Source organism: Dipodomys spectabilis, unplaced genomic scaffold (genome assembly GCF_019054845.1).
Source record: "Dipodomys spectabilis isolate Male_0828 unplaced genomic scaffold, ASM1905484v1 ptg000187l, whole genome shotgun sequence".
Classification (NCBI taxonomy): Eukaryota; Metazoa; Chordata; class Mammalia; order Rodentia; family Heteromyidae; genus Dipodomys; species Dipodomys spectabilis.
In genome coordinates, this window is record NW_024870864.1 from 13,449,067 (window position 1) to 13,466,401 (window position 17,335).

The 17,335-nt window shown below is 42.8% G+C and overlaps 1 protein-coding gene across 1 annotated transcript in view; it reads left to right on the forward strand.

The window, feature by feature from the left end:
- The window catches only part of Sh3rf3 (SH3 domain containing ring finger 3), a 376,261-nt gene that overhangs the window by 316,621 nt on the left and 42,305 nt on the right, over positions 1–17,335 (forward strand). Inside the window, exons 7-8 of the mRNA XM_042695543.1 lie at positions 2,277–2,530; positions 12,954–13,273. Of these exons, the coding sequence (XP_042551477.1) occupies positions 2,277–2,530; positions 12,954–13,273 (574 nt within the window). The remainder of the gene's footprint in view (positions 1–2,276; positions 2,531–12,953; positions 13,274–17,335) is intronic.

Genomic DNA, 17,335 nt, shown 5'->3' on the forward strand with positions numbered 1-17,335 from the left:
ATATTAGATCTTCAACTAATGCAAATTAAGTAAATCAGTGAAATCTGGTAGCTCTGATCTAAATTCTGCCCAAAGGATGGATTCCAGTTTTGCCAAAGACTTTGGCATGGGAAGTTTCTCTGCTTAATGAAACTGGAACTCTTTGAGTAACCTGGACCACCTTACTTCACTCCAGCTTATGTACCTTATAAGTTGCTCACTTTCTTCAAGCTCTTCTTTCCCCAACCAGTTACCTCTTCTGAAGAAGTTCAGAGCCAGGAGGAACTAGGAAATGATCCCTCCAGGTCTAACCCTGGCAACTTGTCCTTGGAATTCCCTGTACTGGTGACCCTGCTGTTATTCCCATTCTCTCAGACAGAGAATCATCAGGATCCCCTTTGGTCCCTATCTCAGAAGCCCAGTTTCCCATCAGGGTACATAGCTCACCATGGAACAGCAAAGCTGAGGGCAGATGAAGTTTACTTACAGAAGTGGGAGGTTGTCTGATCTCCATAACTCTGGCTCTAGGACAGTACTTTCTCTGATACTCTCTGTGCTTTAGGAAAATTGCCAAAACCACCCATCAGAAATACAAAAACCTTATAGGACATGTGTCAAAGAGATAAGTGAAGGCCCAGGCCTGTGTGCAGACCCAGAGTCATCATCTACCCTAGTCCTTCAGAACTGCCCTGTGATGCGGGTAGGCTGAGAGTCTAGATGACTTAGCTACTAGCTGGGTCATCAGAGAGGGCACTCGGAGATTTTTTTGAAAATAAAAAAAGTGGGGACCCAGGGTACACAGTTGTTGAAAATGAGAGTGTGCAGGTTTGGCTGGAGGGCACTTTGGCCAAACTGTTTCCACAGGTTCCATGGAGAGATGTTTACCACTATCTGAAGATTTGCCTGCATCTGCAATCTTCCACATTGTCAGTGTGGCTTTGCAAATAGAACTTGCAAATACCATTGATTAGGTATATAAAGACCTATAAAGGTATATAAAGTAAGATAGCCAAGATGATTTGCAGAAACATGGTTTGGATGAGCCTGTTGATGGAGGCAAATTTCAGGATATCTGTGAGGCTGAAGGGCACACCAAGGAAACTATTCTGTGCCTCCATGGTGGTGACTCCTTTCCTAAGAGGCACCCCCACAACTACCACACAAAACCCTTTCTGAGTGTTCTAGTACCCTGAAGGCATAAGCACAATAATACCAAGTACCACAGGAAGATAGGACAGGACCTTGTCCATAAACTAGGTCAAGCCTATCTTCTTCATGGCTTCTGTCAGCTCCTGAGATGTGTGTGTGTGTGTGTGTGTGTGTGTGTGTGTGTGCGCGCGCACGTGCATGCACGTGTTCATTTGCGTGCATGCACGCAAACATGTATATCAGTACTGGGAACTTGAACTAGGTCCTGGGTGCTGTCCTTTACTTTTTTGCTCAAATCTGGTGCTCTACCATTTGAGCCATAGCTGTACTTCTGTCTTTCCAATTGTTAATTGGAGATAAGCGTCCCAGACTTTCCTGACAGGCTGGCTTCAAACCACAATCTTCAGATCTCAGCCTCCTGAATAGATAGGATTACAAGCATGAGCCACCAAGGTGGCTCTTTAAGATGTGAGTAAGATCTTAAAGGGACAGGAATGGATTTACTCAGCTCCTAAATGAATAGAAGACAATTGAATCCTCTAAAACATACCTCATAGAAGCTTCTTCCGAACCCATGCCCCTAAAGCCAGGGTATGGGTTGAGTGTGAATACATGTAGAAGGAAAGGGTTAAAGGCCCATTTCCAAAGTGACTGTCATCCTTTTGTGTAACGGGGCTTCATCTAAGAGCTTTGGGGTAAAAAGACATCTATTTCTGATTTGAAGCTTCAAGTTCCCTGACATCCTCAAAAGAAAATGTGTTGCCCATGCCTTTTCTAGTGACTAGCAGAGACAAGATGACACCATGGCCAGAAGGCCTCATCTCCTACCAGAGGTGTCAAAACCTTGTGAGGCATGACTGGTTGTATTAGAAGGAATCAAGGCAGAAGCTCTGGTGCACATAATTGATGAGGATCATTTCTCTATTCCTTAGAGTTCTTTTGCTTGAATATTTACTCTGTAAGTTGGCTCTATGTTTTATACAAGATACCTTCTGCTCAGTTTGACCTCTGGGCATCCTTCAACTAACATCATTTTAGGACTTTCCCTGACCACTTGATCTTCATTTCTCAAATAAGTAGGTCTTTGTAATGTGTGGCCTGTTTTCATCTGAGCTGTTTCAGTAACTTGATTTTGCTTATTTCCTTAGGGTTCCTGGAGGAGGAGCTGGGTCATCTCGGAACAATGTGCTTGGAGGGTCTCCACTGGCCAAAGGGATGACCACTACCATGCAGCCTGGTGGTGGAAGTTTGAGCAGTCCAGCAACCACCACCAGGCCATCCCTGTCCCTTACCACACCTCAGGCTCATGCCCAGCACCTGGCAGCTTCTCCACCAATAGGCAGCTGCCTGCGTCATGCAGCCCAGCCCACAGCCAACCAGACTCGGAACACCATTCCAGCAGGTATGGATGCAGATTCACCTGGCCAGTAATCAACAAGGGGAGCTGCTGGGACACAAATCATGGGACATATTTTGTATTTTTGGCCCTACTCTCTAGCAAGCCACAGTGGGAGGGGGGGGTAGGATTGATGTGACTGTCATAATTTCCAGGAATTATACTAGCCTCATCTTGTTATGATATTCTAATAGCTAAAGTGATGTAGATTTATAGACATTTGCACATTTTGTGTGGCAAGAGAACTGCATGGATTAATAAGCTTAAGACAAGTACCTCTGGATGCCTGCTCCACTAAGACAGATGTCGACTGGCCATGAGGTTGTCACTTGCCAGACATGCCTGGGTTTCCCCACTAGGTAGCACTTCATGAGACAGAGTTGGTAAGGATCATAGGTGAGAGGATCCCTTTTCTAAAGAAGGAAAGAAAGAAAGAGAGAGAGAGAGGGAGGGAGGGAGGGAGGGAGGAAGGGAGAGAGAGAGAAAGGGAGGGAGGAAGGAAGGAAGGAAGGAAGGAAGGAAGGAAGGAAGGAAGGAAGGAAGGAAGGAAGGAAGGAAGGAAGGGAGAAAGAAAAAGAAAGAAAATAAGAAAGAAAGGAAGAAAAGAAGAAAGAAAGAAAGAGAGAGGAAGGGAAGGAGGGATGGAGGGAGGAAGGGAGGGAGAGAGAAAGAAAGAAAGAGAGAGAGAAAGAGGGAGGGAGGGAGGGGGAGGGAGGGAGGGAGAAAGAAAGAAAGAGAGAGAGAGAGAGAGAGAGAGAGAGAGAGAGGGAAGGAGGGGGGAAGAAGGGAGGGAGGGAGGAGGAAGGAAGGAAGGAAGAAGGAAGGAAGGAAGGAAGGAAGGGAAAGAAAAGGCCACTTTGCTCCTCAGATGGTATGGAATGAAAGCCATGGTGAATGGAAAGGCATGGAGAAAGTAAACTGACCTTGCATGGAAGCTTAGCATCATGTTAAGCAACTTAGCAACTGCTGAAGCTTGACTGGCAGGATGCTTCCGGAAGCCCATGTAACATGACTTTCCAAAACCACAGAGGAAGCTATACTACTGCAGTACCGCCAAAGTAACCCAGAGCAGGAAGATAATAGACCAGAATTTCCTACCCCTGTCTTTGCAGGAACATTCTTTTTCTCAGGGGGCCATTTAAAAGATAAAAGTAATTCATTGGGGCAACAAAAATGTAGTCCTTTATAGACTGGTCAGGCAGAAAATGATCCAGTAGAAGTTTTCAGAAAAACAGTTTCCTAAGTATGAAAAATTGAGACCATATTGATATAGCAGAAACTATGCTTATCCTGAGACACTGCAATGGGACAAATGGTTGGGAGGAAAGATTATGGTCTACTCATTTACCCATGAGATTTAACAGTACATGTTTGTATGCTGATGGGTTCAGATTTCTGTGAAGCAGGAAAGATTGGTGAGCTCTTGCAGAAAAGTCTAATTTAACTGGGAGAGCTTTATAGTCTAGTTCATCACAGTTGGCATGCCTGTTAACTAGACACGACATTGGCTCTGATCTCAGGCTCTAACCAATCTTTAGGGAGGGTGATATCAGGCCAGCAGAGGGCTGAAGGTGCTGCTGGTGGAGGTAGAGTCTGTTTGGGGCACCTGGGGAGGAAGGCAGGCAAGTGAGTAGGTAGTCTTCCTTAGAAGAATTCCCAGAGTGGGCTCTCAGTAACTCAGGCAGGAGAATGATGAATAGTGTATGTGTATGTGTGTCTGTGTGTGTGTGTGTCTGTGTGTGTGTGTGTCTGTGTGTGTGTCTGTGTGCCTGTGTATCTGTGTGTCTGTGTTTGAAGCAAGAGAAGGGAATAGTCAAAAGAACAGTAGTGACAGAGAGTAGGATTTTCCCTAACTGGCTTCACATACTATTCTCCTCCCCTGTCCACAGTTGGCTTTTAGTCACTCCAGGTACCCATAGTCCGTGAGCAGAGTGAGTGCTATGCACTACACAAGAAGAGAAACAGGGAAGTGAGAGGAGAGATGGGAAGAGAGGCACATTTACATAAGTCTTACCATAGTATATTATTATAATTGTGTATTGGATTATTATTTACAATCTCACTATGCCTAGTTTACAAATTAAAATGTAAACCAGATGTTGGGGGAGTTGGTTTGTGCTACATGAAGAACCATGTTTAGACCTGTGAGAGTTGTGTTGGCTGCTGTAGATGATCTGGAATAATTTCCTTTCATGGGACTTATACTACACTTGATGAATCTTGCTGCCCATCCCCACATCACCCCCACACATGGTAGAAGGCAACACTGTATGTCCAACCTTCCTGGTAAAGAAAGAACCGCATGGCCCAACTCAGGGAACAGATGCTCCTGCCTAAGCTTCTGTTTAGAAGAGAAAATATAGGAAGCTGTGTGAGTGTCATTTGAAGTTAGAAGGAGTGATACAAACATCCAGCTGTCTAGCAGATGCAGGATGAACTACTGGTAAATTCAGGGCTGTGTCTATGACCAACAGAGGTGGGACTGGCAACAGTCATCTGGGCACTACCCTGATTGTCCCGCCCTTAAGACCAACGCTATGAAGCCAGATATCCTATAGGTGCTAACTAGTCTTTTATAAATATCTTTCTTGTTCAAGTTAGCCGAGAATGAAGTCTTTGTTTCTGCAACCCCTACCTGGGAGGCCATCCAGGTACAGTTGTCTGTGTTATACAAGTTATCTGCAGCTATTATCAGGTCGCGGATTACTTGTCCCAGGTGACGGTTGCAATTACAGACTGGTCAGAAGCATACCAAGATGCTGGCTGTTTTTGCCCCCTGGAGCATAGGACTAAATTACTCATGGTTATAAGTCTATCATTCATGAAAGGCTGAGCAGTCCCTCTATTCCTGGTGAGTGAACTTTCTGGCACAGTACCTTGCCGTTATCTATGCAAAAGAGCCAGCGTAATGGCCTTTCCCTGCCAAGCCTCACTAGAAACGTTCTCAATTCCAAAAGAAAATGGAGCTCTGCCAGTCATTTCTCCTTTATCCAATAACAAAGCAATACCAAAAGAAATTGGCATGGCTGGGGGCAGTACAACATTGTGTTCTAGTCATCCATCACCATAGTAACCATGATGGTGTGACTAGCATTCTCTTCCATCAGTTTCATTTTACATATGGGGAGAGTGGAATACATGATGGTTAAACAGATCCCCTAGTGCTTCACAACCTTAATGCTTGTCCCCACACTATTGCCCTCAGCCAGGTTAAAGAATGGCTCCTACTGAGGCACATCAATAAATTAAATGCTCCTAGGTTCCCACAGCATTTTCCACTTCATTCTGTATTTAGAGAGAAAAGCACTGTTGACAGTACAAGTAATGGATTGTTCGCTGCAGTGATTGCCTATTTCAGTAGACCCCAGCTTTGTGTTGGGAGACATTTCAACAATGTTCTCATCTCCAGACAAAGTCAGGCAGCTTGACTAAAACTAAATTGCACTGGCCATAGCATTCAATATGATTTGTTCTACTTGATTAATGTAACTCTCTTGTCCAAGAGCAGAGCACTCCCTGTAAAGTACTCGTGTCTTTTATACATTCATGCCTGATCTTAGCAGGAGCAAAAGCCCCATGCAGCCATCTATTGACCAGCAAAAATAGATAGATAGATAGATAGATAGATAGATAGATAGATAGATAGATAGATAGATAGATAGATAGATAGGTAGATAGATAGATAGATAGATAGATAGATAGATAGATAGATAGATAGGTAATAGCACCTTAGAAAGAGTTAGATACAGGCACAGTGGCCTGCATAGAGTTGGAAATATACTGACACCAAGACAGGCCCATTTCTGCCCCAATTAGAGAAAAGGACAAGAAACAAATTTCTACCATAGACTTGAAAAGACTCCTCTACAGGTATAGGTATAGGTAGGGTATTCAGTAACCTCAAGAGAGCATGAGGAAACAAGGAGGAGGCAACAATGCTTGATAAGAAATGTACTTGTTATCTTGCCCATGTAATTGTAACCCCTCTGTACAATAAACTCCTCTCACAATAAAAGAGAGAGAGAGAGAGAGAGCATGAGGAGAGATGATTAATCAGACCTGAGAGGAGAGTTGGAGAAGGGATGGGAAAAGCTGTGAAGAGAATTTTCAAGAAGAGGTGATAAGGCCTGGAATGCTAAAGGGCAAACAGAAGCTATCTAAACAAACAGAGTAGGGAAGTGTTTGAGGCAGAGGAACTAGCAAGGCTATGGCAATGTGGCAGTGAAAAGGACTCCATTCCTGACTGCAAAACTTTAGTTCATTCTATGTGGCTGGAACAGAGGTGTAGAGAGCAGTCCAGTGTGCAGATGACAGTTTCTCTCTGGAGACATATTTTACTGTCAATCTGAAGGATAAGTGGAATTCAGCTTGTACTGGATGCCAGGTAAAAGGAAAAAGGATATTTTAGGCCGAGGAAATGAGAAACCCTTCGGCCAACAGAGACCTGGTGGATTTGGAGAGAGCATTGTGGAAGGTCCAAAAAAGACTAGAGGAAGTCAGGTATGTAGGGGAAGGTCATAACGGTTCTTTTACACCATGTCAAGAAGTTTAAGTTTTTGTCCTAAGGGCAGAGGGACCCATTAAAGGGTTTTAAATTGTAGATACGATCCGATTTCTGTGGTTGAAAAATCAAGCTAGATTCTTGTTTATGACTAAATTGTGATCCTGAGGGTAGAATTTACCCTCCACTTGAAATAATGATTGATACAAGCAAATAAATACATAAAGTGGCAGTTTTGAGACACTAAGCATTAGACAGCCAAGAGAAATGGGTAGACTAGGGCACAGCAGAAATGATAGAGAATTTGCAGGGCAGAGGAATAGAGAGGAGAAATCTGCCTAGTTTTAAAACTGTATTGAGCTAAGAACTCATCAGCATATGCATGTAAGCAAAATCCCAAAGCCAGGACAAGAAGGAAAGAAAGGATTAGTGCTAACAGTGCCCAGAATATATACAGGCTGGAAATAACTCCTTTTCCCACCAGCCATACTAGAAGAAATTCCAAATTTATAAGGAATTGAGCAATTGGCACTAAAGGACCTAGCTTCAATGGTTGACTGAGCACAGCTCCAGGTCCATCTAAGAATCTTAAAAGCAAGACTCAAAAGGCTCAGACTGCTTCCAATTAGTTTAACTATGCCCCAGAACAAAGCTTAGGAATATTTATAGGAATACAAAAATATCTAGCCCTTAGCATGAAAATCACCATGTCTGGTATCCAAGAACAAATGACTAGGTATACAAAGGAGCAGGAAGATATGGCTCCAAAGAAGACCCAAATCAATCCATCAAAACTTGCTCATAATATTGTAATTACATTCCATATATTCACAAAATTAAGTAGAGATTGGAAACTATTGACAAGACCCAAATCAAACTTCTAGAATAAAAACTGTGATACGTGACATCAAGATACATTGGTTGGAATGATCAAGTAGGTATTACTAAAGAAAAAAATACTAGTGAATGTGAAGGTATAGTAATAGAAACTATGAAAAATGAAAACAAAGGTTAAAATTTAAATGAACAGCACAACAGTGAAAAGTGGGACTACTTTGATTGTCTCAATAGTCACATAATTGAAACCACCAAAGTAGGGGAAAAAGAGATTCTTAAAAATAATTTTAAAGAAGTAATGACTACAAGTGTTCTAAATTTGATTAAAATTGTGTAGTCACAAATCAAAGACAGCCATGAAACCCCAGGCAAAAGAAACATGGATGAAATAACAGCATAGAGAAGTCATAACCAAATTGTTGAAAATCTATGATTTTTTTCAAAAAATCATAGATGATTTAAAAAAAAAAAGTAGTGGGGAGGAATGACAATAGATTTCTTGTCAAGAATACTTTGAGTAAGAAACCAGTAGAATAATGAAGTGCTAAAAGGAATATGCTAGGCATTGGTGGTTCATACCTATAATCCTAGCTACTCAGGAGGCTGAGTTCTGAGAATCACTGTTTGAAGCCAGCCCAGGTAGATAAAATAGACAATTTCAAAGTAGTAAAGGGTCAGTTCATTAAGAGAACATAACAATCCTAAATAGGTCCCAAATAACAGAACTTCAAAGAACAAAAACACTTGCAGATAAAGCAGGGAGAAATAGACAAATCCATACTTGTAACCAGAGATTTCAATATTTCTCTCAATAGTCTATCAACAATCAGTAAAAGTATAGGACCTCGATCATGTTGTATTGTACTCTGAGCCATCATACTGAAATCTCAAAATGTTTGAAAGGATTCAGATTACACAAACTACATCCCCTGACCATGGTGGCATTGGACTAGAAATTAATAACAAATAATTACCAATATTTGAAATATTCAAGCATTTGAAAACTAAATAACATACTTCAAAATAATCCATGGGTCAAAGAAGAAATGAAAAGCAGATTAGAAAGCACTTTGAGCTGAATGAAATGAAAGCATAGCATATCAAAAACCATGGAATGCTATTGATACAGTCCTTGAGGAGAAATTTATAGCAATGAACACTAAAGTAGAAAACAAAGAGATGATATTAATGGCTGTCGTTTTACCTGAAGAAACTAGAATAAAAAGAGCAAAGGTACCAAAAGGAGAAAATAAAAGTAGAAGTGCAGAAATCAGGAAAATAGCAGAATAAAGATGAGACCAGAAAGTAGTCCTTTGGGAAGATCAATAATAAAATTGATAAACCTTTAACAAGATAGACAAAGCATAAGGGGAAAAGTTACACATTAATAATGGAAGTGATATTGATATCACCATACTGTAGAAGATAACAAAGGATTTTTTAATGTTTCTGGTGAATAAATCAACGAAGCAGATGAAAGGGACATATTAAATATTCCTTACAGACAAAAATCAGACTTACTCAGCAAGGAATAGTTCTAATAGGTCTATATCTACTAAAGAAATTGAGTTACTCAAAAATAAACACCAAAAAATTAATATAGGTATATGGATTAAGTAAATAGTTGTTAAAAGAATAAATACAGGGAGGATTGAGTGGGGGTGGGGGGGGAGGAGGATGGGAAGGGATGGGAAGGGGAAACAAAGGAGGAGGCTACAATGTTTGATAAGAAATGTACTCATTATCTTTTCCATGTAATTGTAACCCCTCTGTACAGTATTTTCACAAGAAAAAAGGAAAAAAAGAATAAATACACAGTCAATAAATGAATGAAGAAATGTTCAATATCCTTAATCATAAAGGAAATACAAATCAAAATGTTACTGAGATTTCATATCACCCCTAGCCAAAATAGCTGTTAACAACAAAACAACAACAAATGCTGGAAATAATCAAGAAAAGTGACCCTTGTAGACTGGAGGGAAAGTAAATTATTGTATCCATTATGGAAATCAGAATGCAGATTCCTTTAAAACAATAAACAATAAAACTACCAGGCTCTGATGGAGAGCTAGCAGTATTAGCTGACTTCTATCTCCTGGAGAAGATGGACTTCCAAGAGTAGCAGGGAAACGGCTGGGTGTACCAGTTCTAGAAGCTGCAGTTTCTTCCAGAGATGTTCAGTACCAACCATTGCCTGGAGTGTGAAAGAGAAAAACATGATCCTTGCCTGAGAACCAAACCTCATGCTTCCCCTACAGGACTGGACTTGATTCTGAGAGGCCAAGCAGAAGACCAAAACTTGACCTCCAGACCCAGGGGAAAGATGAAGGGCAACAGTGTCAAGACCCTCAGCATCAAAAGGGAGCTAGCATACTAGATTTCAAAGTACAGGAAGGATACTATCACATAAAGACAGCCAGTAAGCCTAAGAAACCAACAAAAGATAGAGATAAATTCTAGAAATATCTAGAAATAAATGTTTAAGACCTTATAAGACAAAAAAACGATGAATAATAACCACTCCAAAAAGTAAATACAGGTTGCTAAAAGTGTAGGGGGAGGGGCACATTGAATGTCCATGAATCAGAAATAGCTGGATGGGAAAAAAAGGTCAAGGTGAAATTTAGGAGAAGAAAATCATTTATAAGAGGGCATAGTTGAAGATGGGATTAATAACACTGGATATTTGTACAGAGTAATCTATTCAAATCATCAAGCAGAAATGAAAAATAGGAAGTGTAAACGTTAAAGATGAATTGATGAACCCCATTTAATTCTAGCAAGAGTTTTGAAAATAGAAAACAGAGCAGATGGGAGAGAGAAAAGGTTCAAAGGCGTAACCACTGAGATCTCTCCAGAAGTGAATGAGTTCTGCATGACCCCAGGTACCAAGGACAGAGCAGGAAACTGAGTGTGGACTGATGCCATGGCTTCATAGCATAGCTATAGTTTGCACACTGATACTTGGAAGACCAGTGGAAAGGAAAGAGACTGTGAAATAATGCTTTTCCAACCAGCCTTTACCTGTTGATCTGATTTGTCAAAGAACAAGCAGTCTGGTTAGGCATCACAAATGCATAGGATCATTAGTGGTATGGTAGTCTAGGAAGGCACAGCCTGGGAACACAGGATGTGGGAAATCAATGGTAAATCCCACAGATGACCATGAGATTCTGGAATTCTGCCAGGGCACACAATAAACTGTCCTCTCATGACACTTTTACTTCTCTACAATTTCAATTGTGTGAAAAGTGTAATGATGTTCAAGCGGGGGGGTCTTCCTCTTTCACATAATCACTCATTTACTCAAAACTGTACTGAGCACTTTCCTATATTCCAGAGGCATGGGATGTATTTAATTAGTGATTTGATGGTCCATGATCCTACCCTCCTGGAGTTTGTGTGGTAGTAGGGGCTAGACCATGTAAAATTAATCAACATATAATAAACAGATAAATTACCCAGACTATTAAGAGACACTGCCTCAGGAGAGAAGAAAGCTAGAGTGAGAAGTGGAGGTTGCAGAGAGCAGGTTTCTCTAGACAGTCTTTTTAGATGGTGGCAGATGGGGCCCGAGCTTAGTGAAATCCTTGGAGAATCTCTGCTAGCTTCTAGGGGAACGTGTAGACATGCATGTTGGCACCAATCTCTGAAGTAAGAGGGCCAGCTGATCCACCAGGAAGCCACAGTGGCTGAAGGGAGAGTAGATGATGAGAGCTACAGATATGATATGATGGTGGGCTCAGAACTTTGTGGAACAACATCTTAGCTTCTTTCTGCATTAGGTTTATGTCACTTTCTTTTCTTTCTTTCTTTTTTTCTTTGTTTTCTTCCTTCCTTCCTTCCTTTCTTTTTCTCTTTCTCCTTCCTTCCTTCCCTCTTTTTTTTTGACAGGACTAGGGTGTTAACTCAGGGCCTCATGTTCATTTGGCTTGCTTGCTCACAAGTGGCATTCTACTACTGGAATGATGCCTACAGCCTAGCTTTCTGCTTGTTAATTAGAGGTGGTATTTCTCAGACTGCTCTGCCAGTGGTTGAGTTTAAATTGTGGGTCTCTGGATCCCAGCCTCCTGAGTAGCTAGCATTGTAAGCATGAGCCACACTGCTTATGTTGGGTTTAGCAAGGGTGACACAGTGGCCACACAGAAGCTGTGAGGGTGATCTATGTAGAGCCCTTGGACAGGAAAGTCTTGAGTAGCCCTGAAGACTGAGTTTCTGAGGCTGAGTGCAATGGCTCTTGCCTGGTTGGTATTATTTCCATTCCAGGGCTGATGGGGCTGGGGTGAAGGAGAGTTCATCTGCAGGGCAGAGGCACATAAATTATCTAAGAAGCTGATGACCCAGTAAGGGATTATGGGGTGATGGAAGGACCCTAGAGGCTTCATTGATTGGCATAATTGTATGACCTGCTCCTCCTATTAAATGTTGGGTCACGTATTGTGGGCAGGCTCCAACACTAAGTCCAAAACTTCAAATAATTGCCCTTAAATCATAACTCAGACAGTTTAAAAAATTTCACCTGGTAGAGAGGGCCACTTAGTTCTTCCTACTCTGCTCTGGGAGAAGAAGGGCAACTCACAGATAGAGGACTGCGGTGTGTAGGAGCTTCCTGCTCTATGAACACTGCTAGGATTCACAAGTACATTCTATAGTCAAGACATTTGAGGAGGGGGAGCTGGGGATATTTTCCTTTACGTTGTGTGTACTTGATTCTATCCTCAGAAAACAGGAATGCCACAAACCCTGGTAGTACATAATAATCACAATTTGATCTATACTTCTTTTGTTAGAAAAATGCAAAAATCACCATGCTGAGGCTCTTGACATAAGGAACTGTCTCTGCTTGGGTCAGCCCAGCCCAGGTCATAGGTCATTATCCTCCATTGACTGCTGTTCTCATCTGTATACAGTTGGGAGCCAGTTCCTCAAAAATCAATCACAAGCACAAATAGGAACAGGACCGATGTCAATATGTAGTACTTGATTTCGAGGGAACTTTGTCTTTCCTGGAAAGTAGGCTTGGGGAGATGTGGAGCGGTAGAGGCATAATACGGTTCACACTAACATTTCAATCCTTCATCTCTCTAGCCACCCACCCCTCAGCCCAGGCCCAGGATCGACCCACTGCTACCGTGTCACCTCTGCGTACTCAAAACTCTCCATCCCGCTTATCTGCCACCAGCCTCAGGCCCCACTCCATGGTGTCCCCACAGCACAGCCAGCAGCCTCCGATGCAGATGTGCCCCCGGCCGGCTATCCCCCTCACATCTGCAGCATCAGCCATCACCCCTCCCAATGTCAATGCTGCCAACCTCAATGGGGAAGCTGCCGGGGGACCCGTCAGCAGCCTGTGTGCACCCAGCCCCACCAACGCAGGGTGCAAGTCAGAGGACAAGAAGAATGAAAAGGTAAATGTCCATCCTAGTCTCTGGGCTGGCCAGGGTTTTCTTTGGGGAGGTGGGTTGTTGTGATCTTTTGGCACAGATGCCAGTGGTGTTTTGCACAATTGAGACTTGAGTATGAACACTGAGGTCTTGTCTTAGGTCAAGCCTAGGTGCACCATGCTTCTGACAGAAATGAAAGCCAGCCTCAAGGTACTTCCAGTGCCAAAAGAAGCCCCCTGCAGTTCTCATAGCCAATAAGAAAATGATGTTCCCCCTCCTCAACACATCTTAATTCTTTGGCTGGAAAATTATCATAAATCATTGAAAATAATTGGGTTAAAATAAGATTGTTATGGCTGTAGGCCAGGATACTATAGTAATAAATATATAAATCTGTATGGACTTAGTGAGAATAGCACCCCTCCTTCATTGGTGTCATTCTTGTACAATCTACAACCTGCTCAACCATATGGGTCAGGCCTGTTTCCTAAGAAGTAATGAGAAAGACAAGAGGAAGCCAACTTCACAGTCTATGTGGACAGCATTTTCAGTTTTCCTTTTAGCTAGAAAGGAAAGAAACTGGGCTGATTTCATTAAAGAAATCTGAGCCAATGAGCTGGCCTCATTAGCCAGCTAACTAGAGGCTGGATTAGTCAGAATTAGAATCCACTTTTCAAAATGAGTGCTACCCAGAAGAAATATACACAACAAATGTAATTAAATTTTTCTAGTAGCCACATATTTTAAAAATTAATTAATAGTCAAATGAAAAGGTGAAATTATTTTAATAGTGTATTCTACTAAATGTGATATTCTCATATACTTTTGTTTGAACATGTAATCTGTATAAAAATTAGTTGTGATAAGGAAGGTATTCAAGGCTTTGTTCACATTGTCTTCAAAATTACTTTGAAACTGACAGGTAACAGTGGCTCACAGTTGTAATTCTGGCTACTTAGAAGGCTGACATCTGAGGGTCTCTTTTTAAAGCCAGCCTGGGCAGGAAAGTTTGTGAGACTCCTATCTCCAATACACTACTCAAAAAAATCCAAAAATGGAGCTGTGGCTCAAGTATAGAGTGCTAACCTTGGATAAAAGATCCTCAGCAACAGTGCCCAGGCCTTGGGTTCAAGCCCTGATATGAGTGTGCACTCACACGCACACGCACACACACACATACACACACACACACACACACACACACACACACACACACACTGCTGTGAAATTCAGTAATCTGCTCCCCAGTTCTCAAGCTGTGTCTCACTCTGGATAGGGAACTTCTGATCAGCTGTCATTCATTGTTGGTTTCCCATACTCTGGGATTCTTCTTCTAAAGATTTCCCATGTAAAATCAGTTTGGACCTCATGTGTTGGCCAAAGTTTTCCCGAGCACCTACCTGAATTTCAGACACATTCAAGTGAGATTAGTGCTGACCCTCTGGCCCTCTAGAAGCCATGCCTCTCTGGAGATCACAGGTGAGCTCACCCCAGTTCTCAAAAGGAGCCTGGTGTACCAAGCCATAAGCAAGCTTTCTTCAAGGACCTCCAGGTGGCACTGGGTCCTCAGTACCTCTTGCTGCTTTTGTCCAAGCTTCTGTGGAGGAAGAAGCATTTACAAGGCTGGAAAAGCTGTGCTTCCCTGGTGAAACTGGTGTTTACTGGTGATTAACCCCATCGGAGATAGAGGGCAGTGACTACTTGGTATTGTATCTCCACGTCTGTTTGAAAATCACTTTGTCTTAGATGTTTCTCTTTCACTGGAGGGCCAGGCTTACCCCCTGCTAATAACCCTCCTACACCAGCAAGAGGCAGTAGAATCTATGCTCACTGGGAGGCCTCTTGGCACCCTGCTTACATGAAGCAGCCTTCTCCTCCTCTGACTTTCCCCAAGCTTCCTGTCAACAGAAATGCCCAGACCAACAATGTTCCAGCTCCAGCAAGCCTGGGGCCTGGCACACTGAGCCACCATGGGGTGCTGGTTACACATGAGGGGCCAGCCATGGAGTGCCCAGGTAGAAGGTAAACTGGACTATATGAAGCTGGATGGGCATGTGCCCAGAAGCTCAGAAAACTCTAAGACAGGAGCACATGGTTCTTCCAAATGTTGTGTGTGCCTTTTCATTCTCACCTTTCAAACAAACAAACAAGCAAAAAATCACACTGGTCTACAAAAACATCTGTGAATGCTTTTCCCCTTCTGTGCTCCCAGGTGAGTTTTTCCTAATTTGCAGCAAAGTACAAAGCATCCGCAGTTGCCATTTGTAGCAAAAGAGCTGAGGCCAAGGTGGTTAAATCCCATAAATTTGTGTGATCTGCCAGAAGCAGGTGCAGGAGAAGAGCCAAGCGGGGATGGGTGGAGGTGAGACTTGTGCCAGTGCCTACTGTTGGCCCATGACCACAAACAGGCAAACTTCACTAACTTTGGGCATATATCAGCTGGTTTCATACCTACTATGGGGTAGCTCCATCTTAGATGTGGCGATTCTTTTTAAAGCATGTGGCACTACTCTCCAGGCTGAATTGTCTGCAGGAAAAGACAGTACATTTCTAGATCTGCTGTCCATTGAGACCCTACAGCACCCCAGTGCTTATAAGGTTTCATAGTACTGAGCCTTCATGAAATTCAGTCCAGGGATTTCCAAGCATGTGCAAGAGGAAAGGTTATGATTGAGGGAGCTGTGTGCACCAAGGAGCATGCTGTCGTATCCTTGGGTATGGGGTGGGTAAAACGTTCCAAGCCCACTCACTCTATGTTGGGTGGTGCTTGTGTCTGTGGTAGAGGTCCCTGGAGGCCAGTCCTAGGAGACTCGTTAGTGAGGATTGGACCTTTCAGCCTTGAAAGGGGAAGAGGCATGTCATGTAGGCAGCCCTGCCTGATTTGGCATGGTGTGGAAGCCTTCAGAGAAACTCAGATGTGCTGACAGGGGAGAAATTCATCCTGCCATCTGTCAAGTATACTGACAGTGTAGAAATTCTTCCTACCATCTGTCCTGAGACAGAGCTTGCCTTGAAACCTGGTATCTGTAAGCCTGTATAAGAATCTCTCTAGCTTGTTTCCCCCAGATTCCCACCTATCTGGTCTCACCTGCTGTTCGGTGGCCAGATCACCACTTTCAGCTATAGTGACTTTTCCTAGAGAGCTGCACACTTCTCCTAGCATCCTTCAGGTCAGTGGTGGCCCTCCTAGCCATTGGAGATTAAGCCTGAGACTTCTGATGGGCCGCAAATGGGGATAGTTCTGACCCAGTGATTTGCTCAGAACTTGGAGGCCACCAGTGATTCTTTCAACACTCAAGTTTAGCTGGACTGACCAGGATTTGTCCCCAAGAAGGACAAATCTATGTAGGATGAACTGGGTAGAGTAAGAGGCCTCGGAGGGATATCATTGAGTCTGCCCATTTGGAAGAGACCAATGAAAGTTACTACTGAATGCAGAAGCTGCCTGAGTCCCTTTGTAGTTCCTGATTTGGAGAGATTGGAGGCATAACAGAGCATGAAACTGACCCCAGGGTGTGGATACTGAGGGTGGGAATCATGGTCTTCAGAAGTCACAGTGGGTGGATATTATTGGTACTATCCCCACAACTTGGAAGAAGGGTCTGAATACAATTTTTGGAATAACCTCTGTGCTACTCACAAATTAAAAACTAGAATCAAATCTGCTAGGCATTTTAAGAAGAAAGTCTATAGCATTTTCACTTAAACTGTAAATCTTGTACTTGGAGCAACCAGTTGAATCCACAGGTGACAGTTTTCTGGTTTTGAGACCTCACAGTCACCCAGGCACAGATAGCACTGGTTTCCCTAGGGAAAAGTCATCTGATGAGAGGCAGATTGTGCTTGCCCAAGGCAGCAGTCAGAGCTCTGACACCTAACTGAAAGTCACTCAGTCATTTACTTATTGTAATGATGACTTACACGTGCAGAACTCGAGTGCTCAGTTCACCTGCCTGAAGAAAGGCAGAATCAGTCCAGAGAGCTGGTAAATTCAATAGTAGAGACTGACAGGCCTGGCACAGAATTAGAAGGTCACCAAGAAAATGTCCAGTCAGTACAGGACACATGAGGCTCTTCCCAGCTACA